A 20,010-nucleotide genomic window follows, 5' to 3' on the forward strand; every position below is an offset into this window, starting at 1 on the left:
GACAGATTTGCCTTTGAAATCACACTTCTGAAAAATACAAAAAAATACTAGAAAAAGTAACGAACACGTCATAATTTTTCACAGTAAATATGTTTCTCAAGGTGCTATTGACATAACATTTTCACCAGATGTCGGTCACAACCCAAGTAATCCATACATACAAAGATAACCAAACAAACAAGTTCAGAAATTAAGTTCTGTGAAATAAAATGGAATGACACAGGGAAAAAGTTTTGAACACAGGAAGATAGGGAGATGCAAAAAGGATTGGAAACCCAAGACACCAGCGGAAATCTATCAGTAGGTAGAAAGCAATCTTATCTTCTTGTCAGTGCAAATAAATATCAGCTGGTTTAGTGCCAACTGATGGCCTATGAAAAATGTCTCATTACCAAGGTTTCACACAGGATACATCTCATGATGGGTAAAACCAAAGAGCTCTCTCAAGACCTTCGCAACCTTAGTGTTGCAGAACATACTGATGGTATTGGCTACAGAAGGATTTCTAAACTTCTGAATGTTCCAGTGAGCACTGTTGGGGCCATAATCCAGAAGTGGAAAGTACATCATTTCACCATAAAGTGTCAGAAGAATTGTCAGAAGAGTTGTCCAAGAGCCAAGGAGCACTTGAAAAACCTGTGAAAGCCTGTGAAAAACTGGGAACTCCTTGGATGTCATAATACACATTTGGAGGTCAAATGGCAATGCACATCACCCCCATAAGCACCAAACCAACAGTGAAGTTTGGAGCTGAGAACATCCTGGTGTTGGGCTGTTTCTCAGTATATGGCACTGGCAAACTTCATATAATTGAAGGAAGGATGAATGGAAAAATATACCGAGACATTGTTGCTAAAAAAAAAAAATTGGCTGCCATCTACCAGAATGATGAAACTGAAACAAGGGGGGACATTTTAGCAGGACAATGATCCCAAACACACAGCCAAGGAAACTCTCAATTGATTTCAGAGAAAGAAAATAAAGCTACTGGAATGGCCCAGCCAATCACCTGACTTGAATCCAATAGAAAATCTATGGAAAGAACTAAAGCTCAGAGTTCATAGAAGAGGCTCTTTCAGGATTTGAGGACGGTTTGTGTGGAAGAATGGGCCAATAATCACAGCTGAGCAATGCATGAGACTAGTTTCTCCCTACAGGAGGCGTCTTGAAGCTGTCATTACGAACAAAGGCTTTCTAGATGTATTAAATACATTTCAGTAAGCTTGTTCAATACTTTTTGCCTGTGTCATTGCATTTTATTACACAGAACTTAATTTCTGACCTTATTTGTTTGGTTTTCTTTGTACGTATGGATTACTTAGGTTGTTACGGACATCTAGGGAACATGTCAGGTCTGTAGCACCTTTTGAAATATATATTTTGAGAAAAATGGTGATGTGTTCAATACTCGTCTTGTATGAGTGTGGAGAGGCTCTTTTTCTTACACTAATAATACGTAATTTGATGAGCTGGGAAACTATTAATATTACTGTGCCCCGTGGATATTCTTACAAAGATTTATGACTTTTGCAATGAAGACAAATATACTATGATGAAATAAGAACTCAAGAGGCCCATGGATTGCACACCAAATGGGATCGAAACATGTACTTAATATAGGTCGTCGGAGGTGTGTGTTGTGTCCGCAGGGCTGTCTACAGAGTAACAGTAGCCAGCATGACGACGTAATGACTCACATACCAAAGTGCTGCATAACTTTGAGAGACACACCTTAACCTCAGGCCAGGAGGAGGAAGTAAAGTCACAGTCTGGACACTTGAACGTGTTGGGATCTATGTGCGCCCTCTTGTGGTTCTCCATGTCAGAGCGTCCATGGAAAGACTCCATACAGATCCGGCAGGAGAACCTCTTGGAGCCGAAATTGGGAGAGCTCGCTGCAGAGGGAGAGGCTGGAGCTTCACTGCTCAGCTGACAGAAATAAAAAAGACATAGTCAAAGAATAGGAATACAGACGAGTACATCGCTATGTCCCCAAGACTGTATATTACAGTGGATACTTACCTCTACTTGTTGCAACACGCCATCGGGCAACGATGAAGTGAGATAGAACTTTTCACTTTTTGTGCTCTCTGATCCAGAGACATCTAAAGTCTGCGATGGACTGCTCTCATCATTACTGCAAAAACAACCGTTTCATGAAATTGCGGATAGTTGAGACATTCAAAAAATCGATTTGCAATTAATCTTCAGTCATGTGACTATGATTCTATATGTAACCCTACACTTCTCATAATCAAAGAAAGTGAGACTGTGCGTTATGTTACCTGTATCCAGGGCTGTGAATTTCTTCAGCAGCCTGCTCCACCACATTGAAGTCGCCACCGCTTTCGTAGGCTTCTATTGCGATCTGGGCGAGCTCTCCTGTTTCAGAGGTGGAGGCCTCGTAGGCCTCCTGTAGCACCGTGTCACCGTTCTCAGACACATGGAAGGTCATGACCTTTTGGGTCTGGCCCGGTTCTGTGGTCACTGTGCTCCAAGTGCCCTTCTCCAAAACTTTACCTTCTGACTTGAGCACAGCCACCTGAGGAGCACAATAAGGACATCTTTCATCTTTGTTTTGTTCGAAAATGACAGCACACTTTCTGTAGAAAACTTGCCCCTTTTAATGCAAACAGAGCTTTTTCAACCAGCACCAACCTGTAAGGCGTTTCCAGCCAGTTCACGTGCGTTGCTCATGTTCAGCAGCAGGTCCAGGGCATTCTGGGCAGATAGTTCACTGGATTCAGCTGAGGAGTGGATGGAGACAAAGTCAGCAAAGTAACATAATAGACCAGAAATATGAAATCATTCTCATGTGGAATATTCGCTGACCTTGTTCATAAATAATGGTGGTGTTTCCCATTGCATCCTGGGACACAGAGGCATTTTCAATACCGTGCATGGCTTGTAGTGTCGCGGAATCCACAGCAACCTTACGAACCGGAGAGCAAGAAGTATGATCTCCCAATGCAATGAGAATAAATTAAAGAACGAAAAATATCAGAAAACAGACTCACAATAGTGCTCTGTAAACTCTGTGTGTCGTCATTTTGTTGTTTGAGATCCTCTATCTGCTGGATGGTGAAGAAGGGTCTGCGTCGTGTCCTCACAGGCTCCTCAGGGTGAGCCGACGACCACTCCTCAAACGCCTCAGGATGGCGACACTGAACATGTAGACGCAGGTTCTTCCTATGCTTGGTCGTGAAGTGACACATATCGCAGGAGAAAGGCTTTTCTCCTGTAGAGATTTTAAACACAAGAAAGAGGTATCATTCATCCATGAGGATGTAAATAGAACTGGTTTAAAGAAACTTCATGAAAGTGTCTATGATCACCGACCTGTGTGTTTGATGGCTAGATGGGAGACCAGGAATTCCTCTTTAGAAGAGGTGTATTTACAGTAGTCACACTTGAAGGGCCTGTCGTTGGTGTGGGACAGCTGATGGTTGAGCAGCAGCTTCTTGTTGTCACAACTGAAGTCGCAAAACTCACACTTGAACCTGGGACATGTACATCAACAAGTTATTCATTATGATATCTCATCACACTAACATCAAAGTCAACGACTTATTCTAGCTCGGAATTCCAAACCACAAGACATGCAAACTGGTAAATGAAAAAGGGGAGAAGGTATTGCTTGCAGTACTGACTTGCTGTCTCCAAGACTCTGGATGTGGGTCAGTAGGTGCATTTTGAATGTGTACCTCTTCTTGAAGGATTTACCGCACTGCAAAGACAGACAGGCATCTTCACCAAGATATTTCAGAACTTCACAGTAGTAAAAAATTATTGGTTCAATTTCCAGTATCCCAGTAACACACAAATGGTTACAGTAAAAATATTTAAGAATCATTTCATAGGAAATCCTTAATTACATTGAAATGTATTAAATTTAGTTTCTCATGGAAAAACATGTGATCAGTTTTTTGGCCACTCTGCAAATTACAGGCTTTTTCAATTGTCGGTCATCAGTTAAAAGGTCCAGTGTGTAAGATTTAGGTGAAAGGGATCTGTTGACAGAAATCTTATATAAAATAATCCTAGTGATGTTTCTCACAATTTGTTGTTTTATTTGCCCTAGAATGGGCCCTTTATATTGAAATACTTTATATCGACATCAGGGGGGCTCCTCTGTATGGAGGCCGCCATGTTTGTTGTAGTAGCGCAGACTGGACACACTAAACACCTTTCGAGTTTTTATGAATAGTAAAGGATACCAAAGATTCTCTTCATCTTTGGAAGGGGAGGATGAGTTGAGGGGTATTCAGCTGCAGCTTCACCACTAGGTGTTCCTTAATTCTACACACTGCAACTTTAATACCATAATATATGTTTCTTAAAATATTAGTATATCATATATATATTTATTTATTAATAAATTGATTTATCTTTGTGTCTGACCTTGTCACACATGTGTGGTTTCTCTGCGCAGTGGGTTTTCATATGCTGGGTCAATCTCTTTTGCATGGGATAAACTCTGTGACACACAGGGCAGGGGAACTCTGACACCTTTGGTACCTGCGTGAATCAGCACATATAATCACACAGTGAGTTTATCATAAACAGAATTTAACAACCATTTAAATATGGGATACTTGAGGTTTCTTACCAACTCTGTCTTTCTCTTCCTGTAATAAAGAAAAGAAAACAGTAACAACATATGAAAATCAATAATCAACAGTTATTCATTTAATAACTTGCTGTACACGCTGTCTGAGTTTCTTACTTGTCTTTGTTATGGACTGCTGCGTGGCGAAGTACATCTTTCCTGTAGACACTTGTGTAATCACACTCCTCACACTTGAAAGGCTTGATACCCTCATGATTAAACATGTGTTCCTGTAAAACAGTTCCCAATAATTATAAAACACAATGGAATCTTCACATAAACGGAGGTTAACCTGAGTGCTGTGCAGTTGCATGGCGACTAACCTTGAGTGAGGACCAGCGCTTGCAGCGATAGTTGCACTGGAGACACTTAAACAGCTCTGGGTCATTGCCCTCGTGAGAATCCACATGGAAACGCAAATCTTCCTGAGTGAGGAAGCGCGAGCCACAGATCCAGCAGTTGTGAGGTCTCAGGAGAGGTTTGAGGGATTTATAGTAACGACTGGAACATAATGGCGGGACGGAAATAAGCATGGCGAAAGTACTGTGATATATTTTTTTGACAACACAACTTTAAAAAAAAGTTACCTACTTTCGATTTAGGTACTTCTTATATTTCTTGCGAAGGAAGCGCTTGGAGGGTCGGCCCCGTTTCCTCTGGAAGAACTCCTCCTCTGGCTGAGAGTTGGATGAAGGGTCTTTGTTCTCAGAGTCAGATTGGCTTATTGTGGCCTCAGCAGTGTCCCCATCAATCGCGACAGCAGAACCGCTGCCTAACCCGGAAGAGCTCGCCTCTTCAGGAGCACTAGCATCAGCGCTAACCCTGGGCTTCTTAGCAATACTTTCAGAATCTGTAAAAAACATATGAGAAGGAATGAAGGAAATTTTTCCGAAGGATTAGTTGTCTATTTTAGGTTCCCTTTGCAGTGATAGGCTGTTTTTTGTTTTGCTTATTAAAATTTGCAAACCCACCTCTGCTGTTGTAGCCGTCTTCTAAAGAGCTGTACTTCCTCGGACGACCAACCTTACGTCGTGGACGACCGTGAGAGGACGAGGAAATAGGGGGAGTGGGCTTTTTCAGTAGGGCAGGTGGTCTTTCTTTGCAGTTCTCTTCTGTTGGGCTGTAGTCACTATCCTCTGCATATAAACAGAAGAGCAGGGACAGTGAATATTACTCTTATATTGTAAATGTTTAAACTGACTTAAAAAAACAATCCATTTCTATATGATCTGATTTGGGGTTCAACAAAAATCTACCAGTCTGACCTTCAGGATCGTCAATAGCACCAGCATCCACAACATCATCCTCGTCTTCCTCTGCCTGGTGGGGCTCTGCAGCCTTCACCTTTGCTGCCTTTCGTTCCTCAGCTTCCTCCCTCTCTGCCTGGCGACGGGCCAACGTCTCACTTTTAGGAGGTCGTCCACGTTTACGTTTCTTTGGCACGTTCCCTGAACAAGCAACATTTCACGAATAAGAAAATAATTCACAGCCTACAAGCAAAGTAAACTTTCACTGTGATACATAATAAGATACCTCACCTGCAGGTTTAAAGTGTTTGTCTCTCATGTGGTTAATGAGTGTGTCTTTGGAAGCACTCTTGTATGGACACATCTTACACTTGAACTGCTGTACAATCACTACTTCCATCATCTCCTCCAGCTCAGCCAGGTTAGGTGCTCTGTCCCCTGGCACGTCTGCTACTGTTGATGTCTCCATCTCCCTGACCAGCTCAGCTTCAATCTGAGGCCCCTGGGAACCCTGCGGCTCTTCATGGCTGGGTGAGCACTGTTGAGCCGGTTCAGGCTCTGGATTTGAGTTATACGTCCCACTGCTGCTGATATAGGGCCCAGACTGGCTCTCACTGCTCTCCAGGGCCTCCGGAAGCCCGCCTGAACCCGCTGTGTCTGCCAGAGGGTGGTCTGATGAGGAGCTGTCATCAGCATAGAGCGAGGCCTCTGGGCCATTGCTGCTCTCCATGTAACAGGAGTGCTGCGGCTGCTGTCGGGAGTGCTGTGGCTGATCCGGATCCTGGTTCTGATCGTCATCTTCGTCATCATCATCGTCCCCAGCTTGGTACTGAGAACAACCCGGCTGCTCAGAGTCTGCAGCTGCAATACATTCTGCGCCATACTCTGCCCCATACTGCCGGCTTATCAAGGTGCGGTGGTCTGCACTGCTGTCAATGTAACTGCGTGAATGATGAGGCTGCTGTCCATCGTCCTCTGCACACTCAAGATACCCAGCGCTGCACTCTACCACATAGTGACCTTGGCTGGTAGCGTTCGAGTCAGCTCCGCTGCATTCCACGTATCCAGGCAGGTCCTGGTCACTGTTATCCCCACTGTAGTCAGGGAAGCCTGAATGGGAGCGTGTCTGGTCAGGTTCCTCGCCCGAACACTCCACATAGGAAGATGAGGACTCCCCTGTCTGGTCAGGGCCATCTGCACTGCAGTCCATGTACTGGGAGGGGTGGGATTGCTGGGGCTGGTCAGGCTGACTGCTGCTGTCCTCTGGGTAACCCGAGTGTCCAGGCTGATCATCAGGCTGGTCGAGGTTGCCTTGCAGGTCCCCCTGGTCCAGACAGGTGGATGTGGGACCTTCAGGGAGAGCTTCTATGGCTATACGATTGGACTGGGCTGAAGATGACATATGAGCTACCATAGGAGCACCTATGGTGGAAAATACAAACAGATGGATTGTACATATATGACTTAAAAGGATTCCAATATTTTCATTCCGAGGCTTACTTACATGTCATCACACTAAATGGAATTTATATCACTTTTAAAAAGTGAAAACTCACTTATTATAGGATTAAAATAAAGTAGCTGCGTTATATTCTTATTAAATACCATGGAAATATTCAATTATTTGCTGTGTAAACAAATGTTGTATGAACGGGGTGGTCATATATTTTCTGGGGGTCAGTAACTTTCTATGTTTTGATGTTTTCAAAGGGGCTGAAGTATAAATGAGTCAGAAGTAATATTGGCACACTTACCGTCATCTGGTCCTTGTAATATCAGATACTGGGTTGTTTCTGCAGCCCCATCTTCTGCACTGGTCACAGCTACACAACCTGATAGAGAAGCAGAACAGTACAGTACAGTGTGAGTAGAATTCCAAGGCTTGAAGCTGCTCAGCCTTAAATACAATAGATGTAAGAGTAACAGCTGAGATACCATTCATAATATCAGGCCCAATGGTGGACTCTATGATTTTGTCAATGGCAGACCCCAGGTCTGACGAGGTAGAAGCAGTTGAGTCAGAAACCATCATGGCTCCTTCAGATACCGCGCTGGAGTGGACCAGCACTTGGGCTGACCCAGACACCAGCACTGACTGGGTCACCGTGGAGACACTGGACACGCTGGTGGACTGGGCCACTGAGGAAGAGTCGGGGAGGTGGACCGATGAAACTCTGACATCTGTACTGGAGCTGGTTTCCGGGATGAACACCTTGAGAGGGAAGGGCGAGAACATGACCTGTTAAAATATTTGAATATATCACAGATTTTACAGGCGTTTTTGCAAAGCTTACCACAACTCCCTCTGAGCTCTGTCCCACATGGCAGTCCGACTCTGGGGCCTGTGTATGAGAGGCAGCAGCATCACTGCTGTCTGCAGACATGGCCTCGGATGACTCCATCCCCATGCCGCTTTCGGATGGCTCCTCCATCCCTGAGGGGCCTGCATCACTGCTGCTCTCCACCTCATTCTCCTCGGAATCCATTACTATCTACAATAAATTTGACATGAACACAACACATTTTTTATCTGCACCACACTTAAAGCCCGCCTTGAGCAGCATTACTGCAAGTTCATTGTGTTAAAATGAACACAATTCATGTTTAACTCCTTGGTCGCTTGCCCTTAAGAACATTTGTGTCAAGAGTAATTGCACGACTTCAGATATTCTATAATCGTTGCTGATGTTTCGCTGGATAACAGAAAATATACAATGACTTCTAAAACAAATCTAAAGTGTTGGGACAGAAACAGAAACAGTTTGTCATACTTGCTCAACTGTGAAGAATGAATGATTTTGAAAAAGGTAACTTAGTAGCCTTGCTATCGAAAATAATAGGTAACACCTTGATGTTGTTGTACAGTGTGTCGCCTATGTGTTACTAATTCTGCCAGATGCTCATCCAACTGGATATTAACTTCTTTCTGTAATACTTCACTTTCCCAGTTTCTAAGGTCACTGTGTTTTGTGTGCGTCACGGTGGGTTCGTGTAAGAGGATTATATTGCAACAGTCATGAGTTTGTACAAGAGGGGATCTTTTGCATGAAGTGAAGCTTATGAACCACTGCATTAGGTGGGTGTTAATGCAGGTGAATTACACATTACTTTGATATATATAATAATGTATAGATATCAAAGGGGAATAACCAAGTTTCACTTTTTTTGTTTGACGCTATTAGTATGATCTGGTAGAACCAAACAAAAATTACCATATGGGTGTATATTCCAGCCTATGACATGACAAACATGGGACATTTTTATGATAAATAAAGTGAAATGTCTTTTAAAATAGATATAATATATATATATATATCTACAGACATTCCACTTTTAGCTCAACACAGCTGAACAGCACTTTTATTGTGTTTAATCGTTTGGTGCATGTTTGTCTGTGCATATCTGTTTTTTGATATGTTCTGTTAACTAAAACCAAACTACCTTCTGAAGTAATAAAGTTGTATTGTATGAGAAACTTGAGTTGTTTAGCTTCAATATAGGATGTTTGGGCTGTAATGAAATGTTTGGCTGTTCCCCCACTTGTACATCATTAATACACAGATTACACCAGTTTTCTCCCAATTAAAACATGTTTTGTTCCCCAATACTTTGCATTGTTTTGATATCCAGTATTTACAAGAAACATACACATTCTGTTATCATTGTATATAAGATAATTTTATTGATGCCTGATCCAATGCAAGTACATTGTTTGTCATCCAATACTTAGTGGGAAGGTGTTTATTCCAGATAACTTATACACGAGTACCGCCGCCACTCCACACATTTTGGTTTGTTTTCCCTTCACGGATGTTAAGGTTGTGGGAAATACATCTCAATGTTCCATGGACCATATTTACCCGCGATTGTACACGGAAAATCGACATCTTTGGGCCTCAGAGCCTCAATGTCATCGGACACTAGCGCTAGCTCCCCGAGCAGCAGGGCAGCTAACGCTAGCACGTAGCTGGCAGACCTGCTTTGTTTTCCTGCCTCTGTCGTGTTCTGCGAGGCTTTAAAAACACACGCATGACATTTGCCCCTCGAGCCCGGAGGGTTTGAACGTGGGAATGAAATGTGATTGAAGGCTGCGTCACAGATGTGGACTGTTCGACACATCGGCTGAAACAGCCTCGGGAGTGACGTGCGCTAGCAGAGATTTTAAAAACGGGCCTAGCTGCCCTTAACCCTGCCTGCACAGCGTCGCCATTTTCCACCAGGCAGCCGCTTTTCCACTCAGGCATTCAGAGAGCTCTACTGGGGACCTCGAGGGCCTGAGCCGCCGCAGACCGTCCCGATTCTCTCCCTGAAGAAAATGAAAACCTTCCCTGCGCCCGCCACCTCGATCTCCACGCTTTTTCCTTACCGTGTGTTGTCGCGCAGATCGGTGTCCTCTGGTGCAGAGGCGCCAAACACGACACAAATTACTAACCGATAATTCTTGCCTCTTTCTAGTCGGGCGCCATGAGTATCTCCTTGCTTCCTGTCCCTGCAACCGGATCTTATTTATTATTTTTTGTTTAAACCCGACCTGTCGTCTTATTGAACGGTCATATATTCACTCGTTTTAATTTGATTAATTCTGCCATATTTTGGCCGTCTCGTCTTGCTCCAAATATTCAGTAATTTAGACGTTAATAAACACTCAGTGGACTATTGTTTCTAGAGGAAGGCACATTACGCAACTGGGTGCGGAGTAATATGTGTCCGACTATGTCCATAGAGAGGTTTTGTTTATACCGGTTTAAACTTTGAATACTTTTTAAAAACTCATTAAAATACATCAACCGTGATGGTTGTGGGTATTTAGGTCACATTAATCGTAGTGAAATGTATTAATATAAAATGTATGTTCAATAGAAGAACAAGGGGGGAAGGGAAATAACAAGAAGTTTTGCTGGACTGTTTGACTTTATGGTTTTTATTTGGTTGAACCAAACAAAACTACCATAATAATGATAATAAGTGGGTGTATATTTAAATCCCTTTAGATCTATTCTTCCTGTAATGCAATATATAGATGAGTTTGACTCATGAACAACATTATAGGCATATACAGTAAAGTGTATATAAAAAGTATGCTCAATTTACACATGCTTTCTGCAGATCAACAACACAGTGCTGTTGTTTATGTTGTTTTAATTATAGACTTTTATAGTTTTTTTTTATAGAGTTAATACTAATTTGCCTCTTGCAGGCATTTTCATCCAGCAGCTTATAACAGGTGAAATAATACCATGACAATTAAATAATGTAATATCATGACACATAGTTTGAGGATCAATGTGAATTTTCAAGATATATATATATCATGAAAATGCTATATATATGATATATATATGTAACGTCTCTCATCAAGACAGCATGATTACAGCCAAGGAGTTTAGCTCATAGTAAATGATGCACAGAGTGAAATTGTAATTACAGTTAGTTAGAGAATGTGGCTATCTGTAGTTGTTAACGATTGTTACCTGCTTAAATTTAGGTTTACTTTAGGCAAATGAAAGGGAATATTGTAATGAGCTATGTTAAATTCAAAGGAAATTTTCGATCTCAAATTTTTCAATTTTGGAGTAAAATGTCTTCTTACATATGGCATTTTGTATGGCACTGCATTAGTTCCACTCAGTGTACCTACGCATTGGTTATGAAATTAGGCATTGCTGTATTTCAAATAAACACATTTTCAAAGTAAAACTGGAATTGAAGATCTCTCACTTAAGATGGAGCACAAAAATAAGAGAGCTGTCCTTGGTGGCTGAACAACCAAGTTAATCGCCACACAAACAGAGTGTCAGTCGCTTTAATGACCATCGACTCATCGCAGTCATCACCATTAGAGGTCAACAGCCTCGAGGAGAAAAGATCAGAGCAGTCTTCACCATCATCCGAGTTCACCAGCAGAGGGAATGAAAGACTGAAGCAGTCAACCCCAGCAGTGGTCACCAGCAGAAGGACGAAAATATGTAAGCAGTCTTCATCCTCAGAAGTCAGCAGAGGAGGGAATGAAAGACTGAAGCAGTCAACCCCAGCAGTGGTCACCAGCAGAAGGAACAAAAATATGTAAGCAGTCTTCATCCTCAGAAGTCAGCAGAGGAGGGAATGAAAGACTGAAGCAGTCAACCCCAGCAGTGGTCACCAGCAGAAGGAACAAAAATATGTAAGCAGTCTTCATCCTCAGAAGTCAGCAGCGGAGGGAATGAAAGACTGAAGCAGTCAACCCCAGCAGTGGACACCAGCAGTGGGAAGAAAATATCTAAGCAGTCAACACCAGCAGTGGTCACCAGCAGAGGGAATGCAAGACTGAAGCAGTCAACACCAGCAGTGTTCACCAGCAGTGGGAAGAAAAGATCGAAGCAGTCTTCCTCATCAGAAGGCGGTAAAGAACGTGAGAACTCAGGATCATCAGACAGGCGGGCCAGGGAGAAGATTGAAAAGATCCAGGCAGAGGTCAAATATAAAATGTATGTCAGTGTTCTCTCGGACAAGCTCGTCACACGAATCTATAACAAGGCAAAGCTGACCTGTAATGATGATGACACAAGGCATCATCTGCTGGAGAGAATATGGGCCGAGGTCAAAGACATTGACTCACCTTACATCCCTAAAAGAATATTTGACATAGACATTTACAAGGAGTTGTGTAAGAAGTGGCCTTCTTCAGCGATGCTTATGTCTTCCCTTCTTGGAAGAGACCCTGAACTTGAGTTATCAATAATCTCCATTTTGAGAAGACGCCTGTGCAAAAAGCCTGTCTTCTTCTCCTCTTTCAGAGCAGGCATCTCTTCCTTCTTCAGGAGATAATAGGTGGATGATGTTACTCCGATAGCTTCACTTTCAAATGTCAGTGTGGCGGTGGTGCATGCCACGGGGCTCTCCCACACAAAGCCAGAAACGGAATGTTTGCTTGTTAACACGATTTATTGTACACCACACACGTGAACACACAAACTTAACATAAACACAAAGTGACTCGCTTTTCAGTGTGAGGACCAATCAGCTAACAGCTCTCACCTGCGCTGATTGATCCTCTGTGGTGCAGGTACCCCCATAATAATTTTCAGGCCAGGGATTTTCCGGCCTGACCTAGCTTTTACTAAGTCTAAAGTTTTGCAATGGGCTTCTTAAGGTGCTCCTGTTATCCCCACATTTTTAAACATGAATACAATTTCTAAAATGGAATTATTTGTTCTCTGTATTTATTCCACTCAGACTAAAGTTTTGCTGTTTTACAAGCTGAAACTCACGGTTTCTCAAGTGCAAGTTTCTTCCTTAATTTAATCAGCCATCGGCACCTTCACCTGAACTTAGCTCCCAAAAGCTGTGTAATAGGGAGGAGAGTAACCTCATTATGGCTGGTGATCAAATAGTAATAGTAAGCATCTAACGTTCAGATATTTTCCGAATAAGAGTCACAGTTGCTGCACAGAATCAGTGTAAATGGATACAGTGTTACTTGATTGTGTTTGTCTTAAACTAAGCTAGCTAGATAGCTATTTTGTTAGAAAATGTCTCCAGTGAGCAAGAATGATTACATTTTCTAAAAATCTGCTGTGCATTGGATTCTATTTTTGAAATAATTCGGATGTAATTTTGTGTATTGTGGTTCTTATTCCCTTCTGCTCATAATACTGGCAGGTCCATTCTCCATCCATTGCGTGTGGTCCCTTTAAGAATTCGGATTTAGGAGTGACGCGGATATGAAAACTAGTATATCCGTCTTTCCTTTACGAGCAGAAAAATTATTTCTCTCTATTTGAGAAAAGTTCATATTTGTGTTGTCAAATTTCACAATGACCCTGAAATTCTGTCTCTTCTGTTATCTTATACTGAATGAATGCAAGCAAAGATACAGAGAAAAATCATACTCTTTCTGATTGAACCAATCTATGAATTGTCTGAAACAATAGATATCTGCAGCCCCAATTGAGCCCCAAAAAATTGGCGTGCGCTGCGCGCGCAAATATTCAGCATCCTTAGGGGCTAGGCCCCCATTTCTATCAATTCTGAAACGCCCCCGGCTAAACCCCTGGCCACAATTAAATCATTAATCCACATTGTTAACATCATTTTTTCCCAATTAAACATGTTTTTGTTTCCCAATACTGGTCACTGTTTTGATATCCAGTATGTACAAGAAAAATACAAAAATGTACAAATTCAGTTAATAGAGAATCATATTGATGCCTGACACAATTACAATTACTCTGTAAATCACAGTCTGCATTAACTTGTCTCACTAATGTGAGAGTGTGGCTTCAAAATTTGAAAAGCACTTTTGGGTGTGATGGAAATATAAAAAGAAAAAATATATATGCTAATGTGAAAAAGTGAGACAGGAGACAGTGTTATAGCAAGTTTCCAAGTAATGTTTATTGAATTTAAAGTTAAAACTTTTAATACAAGACACATTAGTTACATAAATAATTTCAGTGAAGGAGACATGTTTTGTCTTCCAGTGCAAGTAATTGGATCTAAAGCTATCTTGAGAAAAACACAAATAGAATTATACAAAACAAATAAGCTTTTGCACACAAAAATAAAAGATATTACTATAAATATCAAAATAATCCAATACTGTTGAGAGTCTGAACCCATCAGACACAAAGGTTTTGTTTGGAATCTGATCCAAACATCGTTTGAGAATAGTTAAATTGTGGTTATTGATCTCAGACTTTAGGCTATCATAACATTATGAGTTCACAGATAATCTGACTGAGGGCAAGTCAGTGTCAAAGATCACAATTTGCTTTCCTGTAATGGGCCTTTGACTGATTGTTGGGCTAGTGCTGTATGTTTTAGTATCAACAGCAATGATTGTCAATTATTTACATCCCAGAAAGCACATGCATCATACAACAGGCGCTACACACAAATACTGCATCACATTCTCCCTGACACCCGATTTTGAGCTCATTCCTGTGGCTTCATCTGCTCAGTATTGGTAGCCTGCAGAATCAGAGCACTTGAGGAGGTCATATTTCACGTAGCCAACACGGTCCACCTGTCTGCGGGAGTTCATACGCCAGTAGAAGCTTTCCCGGCAAAAGTAGATGTGACCTAAAGCAGAAACAATGGAAACAAATAAATTGCAAAATTCACATACGTGCATATATCTACTGTTACAGTAATTGGATTTTGGTTATTTAGAGTAAACAAAGGTTTGAAATTGACAGATCTATTTACTTTTGTACTGGAATACATCATGAGCGTCATTGGGGACGCCACCGAAGACGACATCTGTGAACCTGGGGTACCCGTTGTCGATTTTCTGGGCCTTCATGTCAAGTCTGCGTTGATAAGACACAAAACCATCCCAGAAAATATCACTAAAACAGTCAAAAACTAACAGTCGCTCTCCTCCTAAAGCACAGACTTTAATAATGTTGTAAAAAGTTAACAATTAGTTTGACTGAACAACCACAGTGGGGGTGGAGTTTAACTGCCCCATTAAATAAAACAAATGAGATGCTAAGAACAGAAGAAATGGTCGAATTTGAGCCAAACTTCTTTCGGCAACAACATTCTTCCCAAACTTAAAAAAAATTACTCAAAGGCACAAGTACAACTCACCTCCAGAAGTTCTCCCCACTGAAGAGCAGCACTTTGCCCTTCCCTCTCTGCAGCGCTCCCTCCACCTTCTGAATGCTGCCGGGGAGGCCGAGCTTCTCAATGCTGCGGGGCCCCAGAACACTCTCCCCTGTGTACACCCAGAATCTGTTCCCTACATAGTTGAGAAAAAAATGACAGCGTGAAGCTCTGCACTTCTGTTTTTGTTTTGTTAGTGCATGGTACTTTTATATCTATACTTAATGAAGCTTCTTTACCTGAGAAGAAGTAGATCTTCTTGGTCAGTGGGTCCTGGAAAGCAGAGTCAATGACAGCTGGCAGAGCTGGCCACTCCTCAGAAAGAGAAAACGGTCCCTTGACTGCTCCATCACCACTGCTGGGCATCTTCCAGTAATTTCTGTCCATAAGTAGATAAAATCAAGACATCCATCAATGCTGCCAGCTTGTTGACATTTATAGGCTACTTCTCTTTTAGAAAAAGACTGATCTGCTCACCCGTTCTCAAAAAAGTGTAGTTCTTCACCAATTGCAGTGATGGTGTCAAATTTGTGCAACTTGCAAGCATCCCTGGTTGGATCCACAGGTTGAGGTGTGGTGGTGGTTCCAGTCGGTTTGGGTTCTGGCTGGGGGGCAGTGGTGGGGGGGTTGGGCCGAGGAGGGGTGGGATCCGGGCCTGTTCGGCCTCCGAAACACAGAGATGGTTGAGAAGAGTTTAATGATTGAGAGTGATTTTTTATTTTTTTTACTTTTCCAGGAAGCCTGTTGTAACCTCACCATAGAGATACTGAATGCCTTCGATGTCATCTTTGTTCAGGGAGAAGTTTTCCACATAGCTGTACATGGGGTACATGAGAGCCTCTCTAATGTTGGAGTGATCCAGGCCGAGAGCGTGACCAAACTCATGGGCTGCCACCAGGAACAGACTGTAACCTGTTCCACACACAGTAAGGACATTTCATGAATCATGAACGTAAACACACGGCCACATCACTTTGTCCATTCTGCACACTGTGTCTTATATTTATGTTGACTCACCCTGGTCAGCACAAAAACCCCATTTCGTGTCCTCGTCATAGTTGTCAGTGGTACTGCACCACAACTTGCCATCTCCTCGTCCCTCACTGGTGCAGGAGTCATACTCTTTTCCCAGGAACACAAAGGGGAAGTGGCAGGGCTCTCCCTCTGAATTGCCACCAGTAACAGCGGTGTCTGACATGACAAGCGAGAACAGTCAGAACACAATCCGCAGTGGCTGCACTCCACACTCTTTACGTGTTGTGGTTCCTGTCACTCACCTCGAGTGGGACAGAATCCATACTTCTGGTCTTTGTCAAAGTTGCCTGTTGTGGCACACCAGCGGTAACGATCACTGCGGCCCTCTGTGGTACATTTGTCATACTCCTGGTCCAGAAAGATGAAGGGGAAGACACACTCAGCTCCGTCTGAGTTCCCTCCAATTGTGAAGAGAACTGTGAGGAGGAGAATTGGGGGCAAGGATGAGTGGGCGAAGCGAGTCCACAAAAGCAAATATCCTTATCAAGGTGACCTATGATTGCCCTAGAAGAATTAACTTACGTTCACTTGGGCAGAAGCCATATTTTTTGTCTCTGCCGAAATCAGCTGTAGTGGCGCACCATGGCAGGTTGTCTGTGCGGCCGTCAGTGGTGCAGGTGGTGTAGGACTTGCCCTCGAAAGTGTATGGGAAGTGGCACATGGCACCTTCCGCATTCCCGTAGCGCGTCTTCACAGCTTGGTGGAGTAAATGAAACATATTCATTTAATGCATATATGATATGAACACCAGGGGGAGACACCTACATATGTATTGTTTAGGAGAGTATGTGCTGCCAATTACCTGGTCCTTTACCCAGGGTCCAGTTCTCATCATCGTCAAAGTGAGCGTCTCCCTGAATTCCCTCCCCAGGGGGATAAGCATGAGCCAGAAGGCCATCCTTACCATCGAATGGGTAAGGGTCTCCATGGTCTGAATAGAAAATCAAATCATACATCAATCCTTGATTTTGCTCCTAAATAACATTTCAAATATGTAGCATCAGTTTGTAGAAAACATTAGAAATGGCCACCCTACACGAACATACCTCCTTTACCAAATGAAATCATGATGTCGGCTGTTCCGTCAAAGAGGCGTGTAAAAGTTAGAGGGGTCACATCACTCCACACCTTGAAGGCTCTGTGAAATGCATCGTCAATCAGGGAGCTCTCCATGTCTGGAGAATAATTAAGGATTCTGTGGAGAGAGAGCAGAATGACAATGAGACCTCTGGATACCCTTCGGGTGCTGTCCCCTGCTTACAGAGCAAATCATGGCGTTAGAATGTATTAAAAGCTTGTGTTGAAATTGTCTTTCTCTCTACTCACCTATAAGTGACGTCCTTGTGGTCCCATTTGAGGTCTCCCTCAAAGGTTTGGAAGTTGGCCACATCGGGAACCCCACAGCGAGGCCGCTTCATGGCCTCCAGGGTGGATTTATCCAGCACTCCACTCTCTTCCAGCCCCATCTGCCTCTGCATCCTCTTCAGAGCCTTGGAGGTGGACACCATCGACTGGAAGCCACTGCGGTGCAAGGTGTCCAAGTAGCCAAACCTCTGCAGATAATTCTGAAGGAGAAAATGACAATCAAGGTCAGCGGGTCCAGGTAGACAATTTTATCACATCAGAAACGGGGTGGAGTGGGCCCTTAAGGTGTTAACCATTCAGTCCAAATGTTTTTGTGACGCTTTAGCTTAAATTGAGTGGAAAATAGTGACCTCCTGGCACAGCTTCAATGCATTCTGTTTTGGGATTCCAGTCTATTATGACAAAATGAACCATCTGCTACTCACTTCTGCCAAATCCGAATCAGTCCTGTTTTTGAGGATGTCTCCTGGGAAGATGACGCTGACAGTCTTGAGGGGAAGGCTCCATCCGTCCTGGATGCTTATCCCCAAAACTAAACACAGAGCTAAAGCGCAGCATCTCATGATGAGAGCTACTTTGGATTTCTGAAAAAATGTGAGAAAACAAACTAAAAGAGCCCCGCAGGGAACAAGTGCTCAGTCAGCCAAAGAGATGAGAAAGCCCCTTGAAGATCAGTGTCGTTGGCTTTCCTCCTCTTTGTTTTGACCGGTGGCTCCTGCTGTTGTCTCTCTGCTTTGTGCCCTTAGTTGTGGACCTAGTATTTATGCAGAGTAACTTCCTTGTCCCCGCCTACTACTGATCTCATACCTCCCACTTACATCTTGACAAACTGTCTAGTTACATGGACATGGGGAAATTCCAAAATATCCACATTTAGCTTTAACAAACAGATATTGAGTGGTTAACTAATCATTCTTTGTAAGGAGGTATTTCAAGCTCAAGGAGCGTGGTGTTGGGTCAACAGTAGTGGTGGTTGATATGACCAATTATGGCAACATTTAATAAGTTAATGCATGCCTGAAAAACCCACACAAATTATTAACTTAATGACAAATAACTTTAGAAGCTTTTAAACTCTCAGTTTTCTTTGGAACTTACATAATTAAAACTGGGAAAAAAAATAGGTTCGGGATAAAACCTAGAGATTCTAAACACATTGATATAATCTTTCAATTCATGGGAGAAGCTGTCATGCAAATGTATTTGTATTTCTACCTGAGTACAACACACTCATCATGGGACCGGGCCAGACACTTCTGTTATTTCTATGCTTAAAGTAGTGATATGGTTCCACTTTTTTTAATCATAAATAGAAATTTCCTCTTAATCTAAAGTTGGGTTCTGAATAAAATGAGGACAAGTCATAAGGTGCTCAGTTGCTTTTTTGTTTTCAAAGATGACAAATTACTGAGGCGTTGAAGCCGTTAGATTGGATTGTTTGCAGTATTACAGTGTTGTTATTACTGGCCAGATTCTTTGGAACTACCTCCTTCATCATCACCTTGTGCTGATGCAACACCTCCACTGGCACAATCCCCACGAATGAATGCAATACATTGCATTAGTAACAACGCCTATGTCTCATTCGGAAATGGTTAACCACTGTTTCTGTATTTTTCTGAAAAAGAGGACCTGTATTTTTCGTTAGAAATCTCTGCTGCATAACAAATTGTGCCATGGATAAAAAACCTCAAACAAAAAACAGTGATATATACATATATTTTTATTCTAAAGAACAAATTGAGTGGGGTTAGTCTGTGATCTTGAGAGTGCCTGCTATGTGCAGTCGTGGGTGCATGTTGGGTAGCGGTCGATATTTGAGTATCAAGGTGTTGTGGGCTCGGATGTGTCTCAGTCAGCACATCATGAGTCACTCTGCTCCCACATGACTGGCCACAGCTGCAGATGAGGGGCAGTGCATATTCAGGTGCAGCTAAATACACAGTTATTTTCAGCTGATAAGTCATAAGAGAGGGTGTTTCCTGCCCAATCCCCCAATAACACTTTTACAAATCAGACAATTGGTTGCAATTGAAACCAGACTTGAACTAAATTAAGCTCCTGTGTGTACGTGTGTGTGTGTGTGTGTGTGTGTGTGAGTGGACTTGTAATACGAGTAAGTTTCAAGTAATGCTGCTTTGTTATTATAATTTTTGCTGTGCCACG

General features: G+C 42.5%; 1 protein-coding gene across 1 annotated transcript in view; it reads right to left on the reverse strand.

The window, feature by feature from the left end:
• The window catches only part of LOC133957067 (uncharacterized), a 31,299-nt gene extending 12,822 nt beyond the window's left edge, over nt 1-18,477 (reverse strand). Inside the window, 35 exon segments of the mRNA XM_062392496.1 lie at nt 1,732-1,929; nt 2,023-2,137; nt 2,286-2,542; nt 2,659-2,747; nt 2,833-2,932; nt 3,018-3,238; nt 3,340-3,500; nt 3,651-3,727; nt 4,402-4,518; nt 4,610-4,628; nt 4,727-4,839; nt 4,933-5,110; nt 5,201-5,459; nt 5,581-5,745; nt 5,875-6,057; nt 6,148-7,278; nt 7,611-7,688; nt 7,792-8,068; nt 8,151-8,348; nt 9,717-9,735; nt 9,737-9,861; nt 10,210-10,335; nt 14,861-14,916; nt 15,043-15,146; nt 15,430-15,580; nt 15,684-15,823; nt 15,922-16,108; nt 16,201-16,356; nt 16,462-16,635; nt 16,722-16,895; nt 17,002-17,175; nt 17,282-17,410; nt 17,526-17,674; nt 17,806-18,044; nt 18,270-18,477. Of these exon segments, the coding sequence (XP_062248480.1) occupies nt 1,732-1,929; nt 2,023-2,137; nt 2,286-2,542; nt 2,659-2,747; nt 2,833-2,932; nt 3,018-3,238; nt 3,340-3,500; nt 3,651-3,727; nt 4,402-4,518; nt 4,610-4,628; nt 4,727-4,839; nt 4,933-5,110; nt 5,201-5,459; nt 5,581-5,745; nt 5,875-6,057; nt 6,148-7,278; nt 7,611-7,688; nt 7,792-8,068; nt 8,151-8,348; nt 9,717-9,735; nt 9,737-9,861; nt 10,210-10,335; nt 14,861-14,916; nt 15,043-15,146; nt 15,430-15,580; nt 15,684-15,823; nt 15,922-16,108; nt 16,201-16,356; nt 16,462-16,635; nt 16,722-16,895; nt 17,002-17,175; nt 17,282-17,410; nt 17,526-17,674; nt 17,806-18,044; nt 18,270-18,407 (6,177 nt within the window). The 5' untranslated portion in view covers nt 18,408-18,477.
• Nucleotides 18,478-20,010: the final 1,533 nt, after the last annotated feature.

Source organism: Platichthys flesus, chromosome 7 (genome assembly GCF_949316205.1).
Source record: "Platichthys flesus chromosome 7, fPlaFle2.1, whole genome shotgun sequence".
Taxonomy (NCBI): Eukaryota; Metazoa; Chordata; class Actinopteri; order Pleuronectiformes; family Pleuronectidae; genus Platichthys; species Platichthys flesus.